The sequence below is a fragment of the Heloderma suspectum genome, chromosome 2, assembly GCF_057233095.1.
Source record: "Heloderma suspectum isolate Gila_16-S chromosome 2, 16-S_ref, whole genome shotgun sequence".
NCBI classification, from domain to species: domain Eukaryota; kingdom Metazoa; phylum Chordata; class Lepidosauria; order Squamata; family Helodermatidae; genus Heloderma; species Heloderma suspectum.
The window spans coordinates 291,338,319-291,354,869 of record NC_139459.1 but is presented as its reverse complement, the minus strand read 5'-3'; the positions used below and the strand labels follow the sequence as shown (position 1 = coordinate 291,354,869).

Below are 16,551 nucleotides of genomic sequence, written 5' to 3'. Positions count from 1 at the left end.
TGTGTGCCATTCCCAAACACCCATAGATCTCTCTAATTTATTCCAGTCCTAGAGGCGTATAGCACCAAACACTTTCTATTTCAAATGTCTCTCTTAGTGAGCATATCTCAACCCTAAAACAGCATGATCCAAACTGTCTAATACCCTTCAGAATGCAGGGCAGTCTGTGTCCACTATTTCTGCCCAATATGTGATGTGTCCATTATTATTACCCATTATGATTACAGGGCATTCTGTGTATTATTATTGCCCATAACATGTCCATATTATTGCCCATTATGACATCCCTGTTTAGGTTCTTTTGAAGTGAAGACAGGCACCTGGTTTGTAGGATCACCACAGCCCACCATGGCTTATTTAAGCCCCAGTGAGCCACAGTGCTTGCAGGCGCCAACTTTTGTATTCAAGCCCTGGCCACGGCTTGTCACGTTGTCCAAACCAAGGCAGCAGGGGTTGTTTGAGGATTAAACAACCCTAAAATAATGTATGGTCTGTTTTAGAGTTATTTGAGGGCTGTTTAACGCTCAAACAATCCCTGCTGCTTGGGTTTGGATGACAAAACAAATCATGGCCACCTCCCACAGAGGGTTGAATATTCAAAATGGCCACCTGCAAATACCGCACCAGCTTTGGCCCCTAGAACTGAGGTTCTATAGCCCTGCTTTGAAGAAAACAAAGCTATTAACTGGTTCTTTAAATAGCTTATACCTGCCTTGCCTTATCATCTTAAGAAATACCTGATCAGGAGAACAGGGCATTTTATTCTAAAGTAGGGGTGGGAAATCATTCTCCCCACTGCAAGGAAAAGTGGGCAGGGCCAAGCTGACTCCTCCCATCCATCCATCCATCCCACACAGAGCTGTCCACAGAGGAGGAGTACAATCTCTCCCTCTGTGGCCAGGCTGCTGTAAGCCGCTCCAGGAGCCTTTTTTGGCTGAGGAGTGGGATAAAAATACAATAAATAAATAGATAATCCGATTGCAATACAACCCTAAGCATGCTTACTCAGTAGTAAGTCCCAGAGAATTCAATGGAACTTACTCCTTAGTAAGTGTGCATCGTACTGCAGTTGTATCAGAGAAACATACTAAAACCATCCGTTTAATTAAGATCTCAGTCTCAGATCAGATTACTAGACGTTTCTGAATCATTAAAAAGACTTGCTCTTATAGTCCAAGGGCGCATCTTGGGCATGCTTATATCCAGGTAATTCCTGCTCAACTGAGTAAGGTTTACTTCCAAGTAAACACACTGGATTGTGTTGCATATCCATTAGAAAGCCCGATCCGATCTGCTGGCTTAAGTTGTGGCAGTGACAAGCGCCACGCTCCATACTTGGGTTGTCTAGCGCGACATCAGAACTTGAATTTTTTCCCCCCTAAACTGGTTTTTTTTCTCCCCCAACAATCCAGAGTTGGAACAATAAACCCTGAGTTTTAATTCTGGCTTGTCAAGAGACAGACATGCCAGAGCTCTGGGTTCGCTTAGCCATTCCCACTGGAAGGAGAAGACAAGCAGAAGCAATTGAGCTGTATGAAATGGCATGCTGGCTCGTTCATGGTAAACCATGGTTAAAAAAACCCAACAACCTGGGTTACCATTGCATGAGAACCAGGGCATTATGTCTGCATTGGCCAAAACAGGGCTAGTTTCCAACAGGATTTCAAAATGTGGTTAAAAGCTAACCCTGGTTAACATTAACCATGGTTAGTACTTAAACAGATGTACCCTTAACTATATACCATGGTTACTGCTGACAAGGGAACAGATGGGAAATTAGTTCAGGTGAAGAGCAAAGAGGAGAAAACATATAATCTTCACCTCATACCCACTCTTTATCACAGTGAACAGATCAGCATATTATGTCTGCACTGGCCCAAGAGGCAAAAGGGACGCTGGTCTTTTCTGCTACCTTTAGTGGAGCACAGCAGCTGTTATACGATACAGGGACTTGCTGTGACAGATATAGTGAATATAATGGAACTGTGCATAGAATGAGACTCAGAAATTAAAACATTAGGAAATTCTATACTAAAGGAAAACAAAGAAAAACCATTTGTGCTATTTTTGGTGCTATATTACTATGCCTTTGTATGCAATTAGAACTGGAGACTTGCTGAGCATTCAAATAGTGAGATGACTGATGCACAGCAAGGAGTCCCTAAATAATAAGAAGAAAATACAGCTATGAAAGGGGAAGGGACGGGGAGTTAATTAGATTATGGTGAATCATCTATAGTTCCCTTAATTCAGACAAGGAAGAAAAACAATAAGTTCTGGACTAAAGAAGTTCTCCCTCTTAATTCTAAACGGACATGCCATCCGCAAATAGAACTGGGATCGTATTACATCTTCTTAGCCAGCAGGAAACCATTTGTTAATACAAATGAGGAGGAAAAAAATACTGACCATACAGGACAACATTTTGTAATGTAACTAACACTAGTAAAAAACTAAGGGTTTTTTTGCAACAAAAACCGACATGATTTTTCACCACTCTGTGCAATGTATCTTTTACAAGGGGAAAAGCACCTTGGCTAATCTCAATCTATTTCACTTTTTAACATGAGCAAATGGAGAATTTTGGGAACTTTAAACAACACTAACAGGTAGCAGGATAACTGTAAGGGCAACTAAGAGGAGGCATCCATCAGTGGCTACAAAGCCCCACAAGTAATCCACTAAAAATGTAATGGTAGCATGTAACAAGTAGTTACATTTCCAAGAATGACAAAGGGAAGTTCTTGCGCAAACAGGAAGTAAACAGGAAGGAGAGCTACCTAGTTAATACTGGGTGACATCGAAGAGTGTCAGCCCACCAGGGCAAGAGGCACCACCAGAACAGATTCCCCCTCCTCCTTACAGCCCTCCACATGGCCCGAGCATCTGCTCCAGCGTGTTGGAAGACCCTCCAGGGTGGATCTGGGGGCATGCAGGGGAGTGCGGGGGGAGGCCCCGTTGTGCAATCAGAAGTTGACTCACACAAAGTCGGATGTTTTCCACTGGCTTACTGCCTCTGTCACCAAATGGGGACTTGCTTCACCACAGCCTTTTCCAACCTGGTGCCCTTCAGATGTGTTGGAGTACAACTCCCAGAATCCCTAGCTGACTAGGGGATTCTGGGAGTTTGGGTAGAGTTGGAGAAGGCAGTAGAGGTGGAGAAGGCAGCTTTACATAGCGTTAAAAAGTACAGGTCTCCAAACATCTAGCACTGACCAGAAGTCTTACGAAGCATTAATAAGAAACACAAGTTTGTGCCTGGCATGAAGCAGTGTACTATTAAAACAACAGGCTGGATCCACAGATGTACAAGTGAGGCAGTGGCAAGGAGCACTAGGGCTTATGCTCGCATGCATCTTCAGACACTGTGTGAGAGATTATGGGAGAACACAACCTTGAAACCTTGAGCAAGGCTTTGTGCTACCATGTATTTTGAGATCTTGTGCAAAACCGTGTGCAAGAGATAGTGCAACCCATTGTGCAAATATGAGCATACCACCGGATTTCAGTTCTCTTTTCTTGCACAAGGACCTTGTGCTAAGTCAGGAAAAGCCCTTCTGCCTGGACAAAAGACCTCTGAATCCAACCTAATACTAGGTTTCTTTGGAAGCAACCCTGGGAGCTTTTGGCTAAAGGGCAGGGTAGGTATGAATGTTTAAATAAAAAAATAAAACAAATCTGGGCTGTAATGGGTGAAGCTCAAAAATGGAGGTGGTTTTGTAGGAGTCAAGCCTTATCTGGAGTTACTAGATGGCTAGTTGCTGGACTCCAAAAGGTAGTTGAGATATTCTAGCAACACTTATGATGGAGCATAGATCATATTGTGGGAAAATCCAGTATTATGAACAAACACGTCCTTTCCACACACACGCACAAATGGCAAGAGGAAGCAAGAGGAGAAACACCTAGTCAATGTCATCTCGGAACATAGATGATGCATTTAGAAGAGTCTTAACTACCACCACATTCAAAGACAAGATTTGTTATGCTGAAAACATACCTGTCAGACCACCGATTTGTACTAGAATAGTACACAGCACTATTCTAGACCTCCAATTCTGGAGGCCATTTATTCCAGTACCTGACTGGGAGATGAATTAACAGCCTAAGGGTGCAATCCTATGGCTGCTACACAGTGTCTAGATGGCCATAGGATTTTTCATTTTCTGGGAAATGAGCTCGGAGCCAGTGCTCTGAGGCTGGCTCCCGGAAAACCAACTCCCGGACCCTTCCCCCGCTGCCTCGTAGGCAGCGCAGTTCGTCCCCAGGTCCGTGCTCATAAGAGCAGCACGGAGCAACTAAAAAGGGGGCATTCCTGGGGGCAGGAAGGGAAGAGCGTAAGCACCGTTACAACACTTCCTATGTGCCATCCAGCCTCTCCCCTGCTCCAAGGCTCCTTGGCTAGACAACCGAAATTGGCCGTCTACCCGCAAATGCAGGGAGGCTGGAGTGTAGGGAAGATCCCCTCCGCACTCCACCCACCCCGCATTGGATAGTTGGTCGCCTCTGAGTTTGGAGGCAGCCGATTATCCCCGTAGGACTGTGCCCTTAGAGTTAGAGCAACTTACATGCAAAAGGCACCCAGAAGAACTGAATCCCCTATATAACTTTGTGCAAGGACTATATTCTACATCTGAGCTGATTCTCTGGCTCTGACCCTCTGCTGCCGCTGAATATATGGATGCAGGCACTAGAGACAGATCCTTCTCTGTTGTGGTGCCCAGAATCTGAAAAAGCCTCCCAAGAGAGTTACACCACACCTCATCGTCTCTCACTTTTTGCCAGGCAGTGGAAATATTTTTTCCGTTAACATTCCTTTTGAGGATATTGTTTTTAACTAACAATAGTTTTAACTTGACTGCTACTGCTTTTATGAATTTGCTGTAAATTGTTTTTAGTTTATTTAATTGATGTTATTTTATGTCTTTTTGGACTGTATGCTGCCTTGTTTAATTTTATAGAAAAGCAGAATAAAAGTATCAGAAATAGAAAGAATAGGTGGCGTCTTATCAACACATTACAGAACACAAAGAGAGTTCCATTTTAAGTGTAAGTGTCACAGGAACTGGAAGCAACTATGGTCACCTTCACATCAAAAGGAAAAACTGTCTTAATAGGCCAGGATATGCATGAGCAGCATGAGGGTGATGCACCCCCAATCATTTCCCCTTGATTTCTCTCTTCATGCAAGTTGGAAAACAAGCCATGATTCAATACTTCCGCATAGCTTCCAGTTAGGTGTGAACTATGGTGAAGTACTTGCAAACAAGCCAGGATAAGAAGGCAGCTTTAAACCAGGGTTTGATGCTGGCTTGCTTGGAAGCACTTAGAGTTCCCAGTTCACACATAACGGGAAGCTATGTTTAGCATGGCTTGGTTTTCCCATTTGTATGAAGGGAGGAGCAAAATGGCAAGAAAGGGGCTGCTTATTAAGCCAAGACTGCAAGCTTAGGGTTGGATTACCAACTCTGTAATTCTACTGATACAAGCAGTTCTGTTGGCAGAATCAGGAGGAGGCCAATTCCCCCTCTCTACCACAGCTCCTGCGCACCCTCAAAATCTGCTCTGAAGGACTGCAAAACCCTCTGGGGCAAATTTTCTAGTGGCACACAGGGCTGAAGCGGGGGGGAGAAAGTGAGGGAGAAAGTCCCATTGTGCTAGCAGACCTCCAGCAGAGTGACGCTGGATCTACCAGATGTGTGACATGAGAACTGGGTCACCTTACACCGTGGCCTTTAGCCAATAGACCCAAGTTAATAGACAAAGTGTTGAATCCAGATTTAAATGCCTGCAGCTGGGCTGGCTAAAGCAGATTTCTGTATCTGCTTCTCCCCACAGCAGCCCCTTCTGCCTCCCAAAAATGCTACACAGAAGGTTAGAGGTCCCTGCTGAATGAGGCAGGGTGGAGAGAGGGAGGAATCCCTGAAAATTGAGCAGAGGCACCTTCTGTGATGGCCATTCTGTCCTCTGAAGGCAGATCCTAGATCCAGTCCAAGGTTAACAGAGAAGTCATCCCTGACTAGCTAGCTATTCATTCTATATGACATTCTTACTATTTTTTAGTTCTTTATTTATATGCCACTTTTCAGGATTATCTCTCTATATATTCCTACAATTTAAACCCATTTGAAACCCTTACCCTGGGATTTCAATTTGTGTCACCCTGAATTCACAAAACTGAGAAGTAAACAAGGCATATAGACCTTCACTTATCCTCCATTCTTTTACCAGGATGTCTTTTAATACTGACATTTCAAGTATTAGACGCTACAAAAGCCACCGTGGTTCTTATTTACCTATTTGTCATGCATTCATTCATTCATTCATTCATTCCATTTATATTTCCTCCACAGAGCCTAAGGTGGTGTACATAATTGTCTTCCTCTCCATTTTATCCTCACAACAACCCTTTGAGGTAGGTCAGGCTGAAAGTCAGTGACTGGCCCAAGGTCACCCAGCGAGCTTCATGGCTGAGTGGGGACTAGAATCCTGGTCTCCCGAGTCCCAGTACAGCACTCTAACCACTATACCACCCTGGCTCTATATAAGAACATAGCAACACAACTATATTTATCTTTGGTTTACTCACCTGGTGGGGCACAAGGCCAAGAGAGGTGGGAGGTTCATTCATTCTGTCATCACTACTGCTAGCAACAGCATAGCCACTAACAAAAAAAAGGGGAAAAGATAAACAGATAATTCTCTGCTCTGAAGCTTGAAATTTAATCCCAAACTTTTAAGTGGTCCAGTTAGGATGCTCTTTTGCCTAAGTGAAATTTAGAATGGGCCCATCTTCATATCTTTGTAAAAGAGGGAACTGAAAGCCACCCATATTGACTTTTTACCTTAGAGAAACAGTATTTGTCCCATATTTAGGATAAATTTTAAAAGTCTAGATTAACTTCCACTTTATGGGTTGGATCCAGACATAGCCATGCTTAGAAAACCTTCATTGAAATCAGTGGTATGATTTAGTTATAACTAACTTAAGTCTGCGGTGGCTTAGTGGTTAAGACGCTGAACTGCAGACCGGAAAGTCAGCAGGACAGCAGTTCAAGACCCGAGTGCCGCGTGACGGAGTGAGCTCCCGTCTTCAGTCCCAGCTCCTGCCAACCTAGCAGTTCGAAATCAAGAAACTGCAAGTAGATAAATAGGTACCGCTTCGGCAGGAAAGGCAACAGCATTCCGTGCACCTCGGTGTTCAGTCATGCCGGCCACATGACCACAGAAGCGTCTTCAGACAGTGCTGGCTCTTCCGCTTAGGAATGGAGATGAGCACCACCCCCTAGAGTCAGAAACGACTGGCTGGGGACACCTTTACCTTTACCTTTTTAACTTAAGTCCCAGTGACTTCAATCGGTTTACTCCAAGCATGACTAAGTCTGGATCCAACCGTATATTTTTAAGGAACAGAATGCTTCAATGCCATAATTAATGTTTGCTATTAATTAAATAATCCGACATGTGGTTCAGTCTCAATTACTTTCTTTGAGATTTTACAAAACTGAGCATCTTTCAAACCAGGCTGTAGTTACTACAGTACAAGGATCCACGATAGCTGCTTTGGATTTGACACATTAAAAGGAACTGTACCCACATAAAATAATTCCATTTTCAACTGAGCTCTAGAATACTTCTGTCATCTTATCAAAGGTGTAGTTACTGTTTCCAGATTAAATAGAAGACGAATGGGCATGTCTATCTAATTCTCTAAAGATGCTCAGGTTGGGTGGCAGGTATTTTTAGTGTTAACGGTGGCATACATGACCTTAAGGAATCCACCATCTTCTTCTCCTGACGCTGCATTTGTGCAGAGTAGGAAATGGGTACTTTATGAACACTTGATTACCATTTTGCCCCACTGAAAGATTCTTCTGCAACAAACGAGTTAACTACTTGAGAATTACTACAGTACTCATACATGGTTATAATATCTGTTTTCTTACAACAGTACCAGTTAATTTAAATACATTCTTTTTTTCCCTTTTGACATCCAATTTAGCATAAATCTTCTTTACATCTTGAGTTCAGAATGGGGATAGTGGAGCGTTTTTTTAAACTCTAAAAAGAATGTCCTGTCCCCACAATTATAACTTACCCTTCTGGGTGCTGTAAAATGGATACCATTAATTCAACAGCAAGTGCTCCTGCTATCATGGCTAATCCTGGTCGACTGACTGTGCACTGCTGATCCAGCGTCCGATCCCGGGTGGACTACAAAGGAATGCAGCTTTCATAATGATATAGTTCCAAGCTTTTACAAAAAAAAATTGTAACATTGTACAAGAAGTGTAAAGCTCTCTTTCAAAATAGGTGCTAATAAATTACCAGTGTGCTGGTATCTATTTAATTCTCAAGGGGGGGAAAGTGATTGATTTCAAAGGGTGGAATATAACCAGTCCACCGACAGAAGGTTTCTGTCAATGGAACAGGGAGCTGGGCAATTTTCAGTGATACCCCTTCTCCATGTAGCTCTCCACCCTGCGAACTGCTTCATTCTGGAGGATTGGAGGCAGGAAGATGGGGCTACAGGGAGAAGTAGGAATCACTGAAAGTTGTCCATCTCCCTATTCTGCTGACAGAAGCCTTCCATCGTTGGAGGGAAACTAGTTAGATTCTGCCCAAAGTCTTGTTCTTAAAAAATAAATACAAAATTAGACAATTTGGGGGGAGATTATATTAGAAATCAAGAAAAAAAACTATTTTAAAAACAACCCAATAAGTAGTGGTTTACATGAAGTCTACTTACATCTCCTGGTGCCACAACATCATTGCAGAAATAGCAACCAAGTTTGTAACCAGGAATATTTGAGAAGAGCGATGATCCCAAAAGATCAGCCGAGCCAGAGGGGTTATTGCAGGGACAATCGCCCACCTCTTGATGCTTTGGTTTTTTTAGCCCATGTCTCATCACAACAAACGTGTCAAACCCCAAAGCAGCATTAATGACCAGCTGTACAAAACATTGAAAAGCAAAGAAAGTTATATGCAAGTAAAATGTAGAGAAAAAATGAAAAACATTTATGTCAGTATTTTATTATTATTATTTACCAAAAAAAAAACCCAACCCAGGTAGGTGACATGACAAAAACAAGGTTTGGCACTAAACTAAAAATTCCATTTTTTCACAAAAAATGAAAAACCCACTGTAAATACACAATATATTTAAGTAACTCAACATGTAACAAAGAGTGAAAACACAAATGAGATATTTATACACAATTTCATCAACAGTAAAATTATTTTATACCATCAGGCCTGTTTGTTGACCTGTACCAAATTTTGGTCTTTTCCACTTAGATCAGAATTTCCACCTTGGTCAGTTTTGGAATCTTCTTGTCTGGACCCTCTCCCTAAATGGATGGCATTAAGTTCTTGGCCCAATGAAATGGAGAGGGTTCCTCCCACAGTTGCAGGTGTTAGAGACGTGTGGCATATAATGTCACATCAGTTACATTTTGATCCATTTCCTCATGCTAAATTGACTCTATGGGGAAACCCAAATTTAAAATTTGGTAAGAAAAAGTTTTTGTGGCAAATCTGAAGATAAAATTATTTTTACCTTGGATCTACTAATGAATGATGGTTAGTTTTTGTGATTCTTGGCTTTGCATGTCAAATATGACTTGCCCGCTACAGCTGAATGGCAATACTTGCAATTGCAACATTTGATAAGAGGCTGAGTTCGGACAATCACAGGTGGAAAAGAAGCCGCCGTGTCTTCTCCCCACGCTCCTGGGTGCACTGTGCTGCGCCTTTTGTTTATATAATTACCCTTGCTGCAGCACAGCTTGGCGAGTCATGAGAACCAGGCATGTGGTGAGGTGGGGGTACCCACCCTACAACCCACGATGCACAGCAGCTGTTTGCCAGGTTCGCACGACATGCCAGCCCTTGCTGCAGTGCAGGTAATTGTGTGAACCACTGGTGCATGTACAGCATGTGTGGCACTGTGGGGTACAGCTAGGTAACTCCCCTTACCTGGCTCTGCCGGGTTCCGCTGGGGGGGGAGGCGCTCCGTCCCTCCCCCCGGAATCATTCCGCAGAGCTGCCGGCCGGCTCTGCCAGCAGCCGGACATCCAGCCGCTGGCTAGCAGGGATGCAAATGGTGGCGGCCGTAACCGCCGCCGTTTGCGTCCCTGTAGTCAGCCACGATAGGCTACGTAAAGACTTACGTAGCCTATCACGTCTGGCTTAAAACAAAAAACAAAAAACGTGCGTACGCAAATGGCGGTGGCTACAGCCGCCGCCATTTGCGTTCCTTATTTTTGGCTGTCTTAGTCTACGTAAATATTTACGTAGACTAAGACGGCAAAAATAAGGGGGAACGCAAATAGCGTCCGCTACGCTATTTGCGTTCACCTTATTTTCGCTGTCTTCTTCTACGTAAATATTTACGTAGACTAAGACGGCCAAAAATAAGGAACGCAAATGGCAGCGGCCGTAGCCGCCACCATTTGCGTATGCTATTTTTTTTTTTTTTAGCTAGACGTGATAGGCTTCGTTAGTCTTTACGTAGCCTATCACATCTTGTAAAAAAAAAAAAAACCCAACAAGACTGCAAGTGGCGGTGGCAGCAGCCGGTCGGAAGACCAGCTGCCGCAGCCGCCGCCGCTGCCGCCACCACCACCCGGAAGATCCGCCCCAGGTAAGTCTCATCCCAGGGGGGATCCATGGGGTGGCGGGGGGGCAGGCCATTCCGCCACAGATTTCGGGGGGCCGAATGCACTGGAATTCGGCCTCACCGAGATCCGTGGTGGAATTCTCTGCCATCCCTAGGTACAGCCCACATGGTGGTGGAGAATGTGTGTGGGGAAGAAGTCATGATGGCTTCTTTTCCCCCTGCGATAGTCTGAACACCCCCAGAATCTAGGTTTGGCCCTGCCACTTTTACAGCTTCAGAGTTCCCTTTGCTACTGGAAGCAATTACTGAGGCCGATCAGTTCTATCAACCCACGATCCATGTCTATAAATACTTATTATTGGTGAATAAATATTATATACAGGGTCTTAAGCAGGAATGGAATAGGGAACTGTATTGTCCCATTTTGCCTAATCAATGGATCGTCGCTTTAGCGTCTGTATCTGAAGTGTCCATGGATCTCAGGTTATGTGTTATTCAGCACATTATGTGTGGTTGTGTATTATTCAGCAAAAACTCTTGTTCTGTGCCTTTGTTATGGATGCCACAGCATCTCTTTAATAAGGGTTTGTCCAAGTTGGCTAATTGCTGGAGGTGTAACACAGCTAATTCTTCTTTTAAACATATGTTTTGGCAATGTCCAACAGTTGCCTCTTTTGGGGAGGAGGTTATTATATAGATAAACTTTGTACTGGAACACTCTTCAATATTTATTGATGTACACGTTCTTTTAAATTATCTACCTGCTTCTGAGAAGCTAACGCATGGTCAGCGCAAATGGATTCTCCTTAACAGCTGAAAGACTGCTACTGCAACACTGGAAGGATAAATGCTCACCTCCTATAATGCAATGGACTGAAGACCTTCTAATGCTTTCAGCATTTGAATGGGTGGAGTATAGATACTTATTTGGACATTTGGTCTGCTTTTGTTGAAGTTTATTCATAATTTTTAGAAAGCTGTATTCCCTCACCCTCACGCACACACACACACTTCATATGCATGCATCGACACTGATATATTCAAATTTATGTAGCTATATTTTTTCTTTTCCTCTATTTTTGTTTTAGATTGTTTACTCTAAATTTTCAACAAACCACAACAATGCGTAAGTAACAATGCACAATAGAGGAACATATTTTAGACCCCAATCACAACTACAGGGTATATAATTCAGTTTCAAAAAATCTTTTCTTTTTGTTGTTCTGATTGAGGTTGTCAGGTTGAGATCCTCCTGTTCTTTTGGCAATAACAGAAAATTCCTCCAGTCATTCACACCATTAACAACACACTTTGGGGAATATAATCATTCATCCGAGGACCTGAAGGTTTTTTCCCCCATTGAGCAGGTACATACTTCAATTTATGGAGGGCAAGATCTACATGTTTGACATTGTCATCAAGAGGCATTTTGGATTTTTGCTTTGCAAACAATAAGCCTCATGGGCTTATTGATAAATTTAATTTATCTATGTTTCTGTAAAAAGTTAGATACTGTATGTTCCCTACCACAAATGACTGTTTCTTTAAGCAGAACATTTGTTTCTAAGGGAGTGGTGACTGCAGCTGAGATAAATTAAGCTAAGTTTGGAGTGGCATTCAGTCTGCCCTTGAGCTGTGGAAAGAGGAGTGGATTTTAGCACAACCTCTTTGGGATAAAGAAGCATCTAATATTCTGTCGGTAAGAGTTTTGCCTTTGGTGTGTGATGTTGTTTGTAATTACTGAGAATATATAGTAACAAAAATGGTTATACTCTTCTAGAAGGGTGAGAATGACTGGAGGGATTTTCTGTTATCACCAAAAGCACAGGAGGATTTTGACCTGACAGCTTCAATCAAAACAACAAAAAGAATGGATATTCTCTCAAGGACATGGAACTCCTTTTTCATAATGGCTTGATAAAGACTCAACATAGTCTCCATTTACCAGTACTTTGTAGTTGGATTGGAGTCTGAAATATATTTCTCTACTGTGCATTCTCACTTAAGTGTTGCTGAAATTGTGTATATATCTGTCATTTGTATGCACACTTTTTGTTATATGTTGAGTTAAGTAAATATATTGTGTATATACAGTGGATCTTTATTTTGGGTGGATTGGGTTTGAGAAGACCAATATTGGATTGTGGAATTTAGCACTACACGCCCCCAGGCATCCATGTGTACAGTGCAACGGAGTGCAGGGAGGGGGCCTACACTCATACAGCTGCACTCTCTTCCTAACTGATGGCTAATTTTTTTCTTATATTCCTCACAGTTTTCAGTTTGGGGGAAATTTCAAGCAACAGGCACCTAACAACACCACATCATTCGATTTTTTTTCTCCAGCTAAAAAGTTTGATTCATATTTAATCAGCAACTATAAGTATCCTGGAATACTTTTGACCAGCCATCACAAACCATGGTGTACCGCTTACAGTGTAGCCTCTGGGATATATATATACAATACCTTTCTCTTGCTGGCTGCAATAATAGCAGGAAGCCATCGGCTTTCTCTGGTGTCCATTAACAAAAAGATGACATCATGACCATCAATAAGCTCTTCCAGCTGTGCCACATCCTTGCGAGCTTGCTCTAAGGTGACTTCAGAAAAATTCACCGGGTGACCTGGCATTGGGATACTCATATTAAAACCTTCCGCATTCTAAAAGGGAAGCAGACAGAAAAGAAATTCACCACTTCCAGCAGATAAAATGAGAACTGCGGCTACTAAAAATCAGAAAGCATTACTGTTTAGATGGCAGTTACAGCACTATCATGGCAACTTCCTGGATGGGGCCCATGACATGACTACCAACAAGCATGACACAGGCTTCTGTATCTTTCTCCGCCATTTTAAATAGCCTGCCAACTTTCCACTGCTTTTCTAATGCCTACAGATGCTTGGATTCTGTGTACCTGCCCGTTCTAGCAATCAAACATATGCCCACTAATCAAAATCCCAGGCAGCATCATATAGCAAAGACTAGTCCTGCCTCATCCTATTATCTGGGGATGGAGAATGTGTCACTTTCTCAGACTAGTGCTAATAACGCACTGAGAGAAAGAAACACTATTTCCACAGACAAAGGACAGTGGCTGGTAAAGCCCTAATTTCTCTTCCCCAGTGAAAAGGGAAGAAATTGGGTTGGAAGAGAAATGTAAGAGGTGATTGCTGAAGTAAATTTAATGGAATTCTACTCCCTGAGCCCCTCACAGCTCTGAAACAGGAAGTAATATTGGTGCTTCTGGCCTCAGCCTGGCCTCAGCCTGGATCCAACTGAGCCAGCCCCAAATGAAAGCAGTAGCTATAGAAAGCGATACACAAAGGAATGGACAATTCCTCTCACACAGTCAAAAAACTGTGTAACTACCAAGCTTCTCATCTCTTTCCATTATATCTGAACAACATGGATTTTTTTTTTTGCATCAAAAGTGTACAAATAATAAAAAGAATCCCTACCTATGGAATTGGGACTTTCTGAAAACTAAAAACATTTTTTAAAAGCACAAGCAAAATAAGCATTCTCTAAGCGTGCATTACATGTGCAAATGTCAAAGTATAGAATATTTCAGAACAGTCTAATTTGCCAATTAAAAAAAGGCTTCCAAAAACAAGTATATTTGTCCACACACAGACCACACCCTTCCACCTCATTTGGGTGCACACACACAAGCATGGAACTGATTAACATAAAAAAATTAAAATTAAATGCACAGGGCTACCAAAAACACACATAAGACACTGTCAATATTTCTTATTTGTGGTGTAGTGGCCCATCTGGCTGACCAGCCAGATGGGCGATTAATAAATCTAATAATAATAATAGTGGAGTTCATTGACCAGCAGATGGCATAAGAAAAACATTTTATTGCAAATGCAACAGCCTTTCAGTAGCTTGCAATGAATCCTTAAGCAGTGCTGGTGAAAGGATACCCCCACAAGAGGAATTCCTTATGCTACCCTCTGCGTTGCAGCCCCTCCATGCCCCCCCAAGCATCTCATGAGGTTGATGACTCTATGTTTTTCCCCCACCCGCCCTGCCCATACCCCCTTCCTACCCCAGCCCACTGTCCCACATCCCAGGCCTTTCCTGAAGATCCCATGAGGAGGGGGCAGGGAATTCCCCTTCTATAAACATGCACATGCTACACTGGATAAAACCCATACATAGGGAGTCCCCAAACATTTTAGATCAATGGGCACATTTGGAATTTTTTTAGAGGGAGTGTCATGGACACTCACAAAGTAGCTGCCATGGTCGGGGGGCGGGGAACACTGCCCATTCACAGAACACCCATTTCCCAGAAGGCAAACTGGTAAGCCTAAAATAACTGCCCAAGAAGAAGGCAGAGGTGGGGTCTCAGCTCAAGAAACACAAAGCTTCTTTGGATCCCAAATAAAGACGGCACTTGAGGGCAGTCCTTCATTTTGCAGCATGTCAGTCTCTCCACTATTTTTTTTTAATTAAAACTTAAATAAAAATAAAAATCAGGAAGGGCAGAAGGCCTGGTGGCACCAAGAGAGGTACCTGTGGGCACATTGGTGCCCATGGGCAACATGTTGGAAACCCCAGCCATAGATACTATACTTCGCAACTGAACAAGCAAAATATATTTGGATTTCAAATGGTTTAGTTTTGATTTTCACAGTGTTAAAACATCCACCTTTAAAAAGGTGATAATAGATCATATTAGAGATAGCTGACATTTCATATCAGCAAAGTGGATTTACTTTGGGATTGTTGCCTGCCCAGCGATTACACAGAATGGAAGCGGGAGGGACGTGTAAAGACGTAACATGCTCCTTATTCTCGTGTGCGCCATCTCCTCTCTCCCTTCAGCAAACCATAATTTGCTGTTATATAGTAGTTGAGCCAGGCAAATTACTGTGTACAGAAATCACATTTTCTAGCCTGGTTTCGGAGCGGACGGGACGGGATTGGACGGACTACTGTTTCAAGAGAGTTTCCGTCCCCAGTTGGAGACAAACTACGCTTTGTGGAGCTCCCAGTTAGCCTGGTTCATGGCAAACTACGGTTTCCTCAAACAAAGAAAAATGGGAGTCGAAATTGGAGGGTGCAAAGGGAACACATAAGCCCACAGCACCATTCTGATCACCAACCATGTTTTGGAGAACTGGGCATGTTAATTTGAACTGATGCAATATGTTGTACCCCAGAAATGGGGTGGCCAGATCACACACATGCCAGCCGTCTATCACACAGTGTATTCTATGCAGAGAGGGAGGGTTCGGGGGCCAGATGAGGGTGAACAAGCCAAGATTAAATCCAGACAAGATGCGGGCGCAGTTGGTAGAAAGCCTGGCTTGGGAAGTGGATTCAAACAGTTCTGGAAGGGGTCGCACTCCCTGTAATAATCAGGTCTGTTGCTTGGGATTGCTCCTTGATCCTACAGTGTCCCTAGATCTTCAGATGGCAGTGATGGCGAGAAGTGTGTTTGCACAACTACATTTAGCTGTCAGCTGCAACCATTCCCAAGTGAGTCCAGAAACAGTTATCCATGCCTTCACGGTTAGACTATTACAATGTGCTTGACTTAAGGCTACCGTTGAAGGGTGTCTGGAAGTAGCAATTGGTGCAAAATGCGGCAGCTAGGCTGCTAACAGGTGCACAGTGTTGTGATCCCATTACTCCAATACTAAAAGAGCTGAAAGGGATGCCAATTGCTTTTCAAGGTCTATTCAAGCTGTTCGTTTTAACTTTTAAACCTGTATACAGCTAAGGGCTTGGCTATCTGAGGGACTGCCTGCCTCAGTGTGAACCTACTCAATTATTAAGGTCAGCAGGAGAGGTCCTTTTGAAGACACCTTCCCTTAAAGAGGCATGACCCTGTCAGGCATGAGGGAAAGAGCTTTGTCCTGTGTCGCTCCCAAATACGGTATCGCACTCCCTTTGGAGTTGCAACTA

The 16,551-nt window shown here is 43.0% G+C and overlaps 1 protein-coding gene across 3 annotated transcripts in view; it reads right to left on the bottom strand.

Moving 5' to 3' along the window:
* The window catches only part of ATG7 (autophagy related 7), a 183,134-nt gene that overhangs the window by 132,230 nt on the left and 34,353 nt on the right, over nucleotides 1-16,551 (bottom strand). For all 3 annotated transcript variants that reach the window (XR_014788511.1, XM_084839861.1, XM_084839860.1), the window contains exons 12-15: nucleotides 13,092-13,286; nucleotides 8,750-8,953; nucleotides 8,099-8,214; nucleotides 6,590-6,665 (exon numbers count right to left, since the gene is read on the bottom strand). Coding sequence is in view for 2 of the 3 variants with exons in the window: in XM_084839861.1 (XP_084695987.1) it covers nucleotides 6,590-6,665; nucleotides 8,099-8,214; nucleotides 8,750-8,953; nucleotides 13,092-13,286 (591 nt within the window). In the remaining variant the exon portion in view is untranslated. The remainder of the gene's footprint in view (nucleotides 1-6,589; nucleotides 6,666-8,098; nucleotides 8,215-8,749; nucleotides 8,954-13,091; nucleotides 13,287-16,551) is intronic.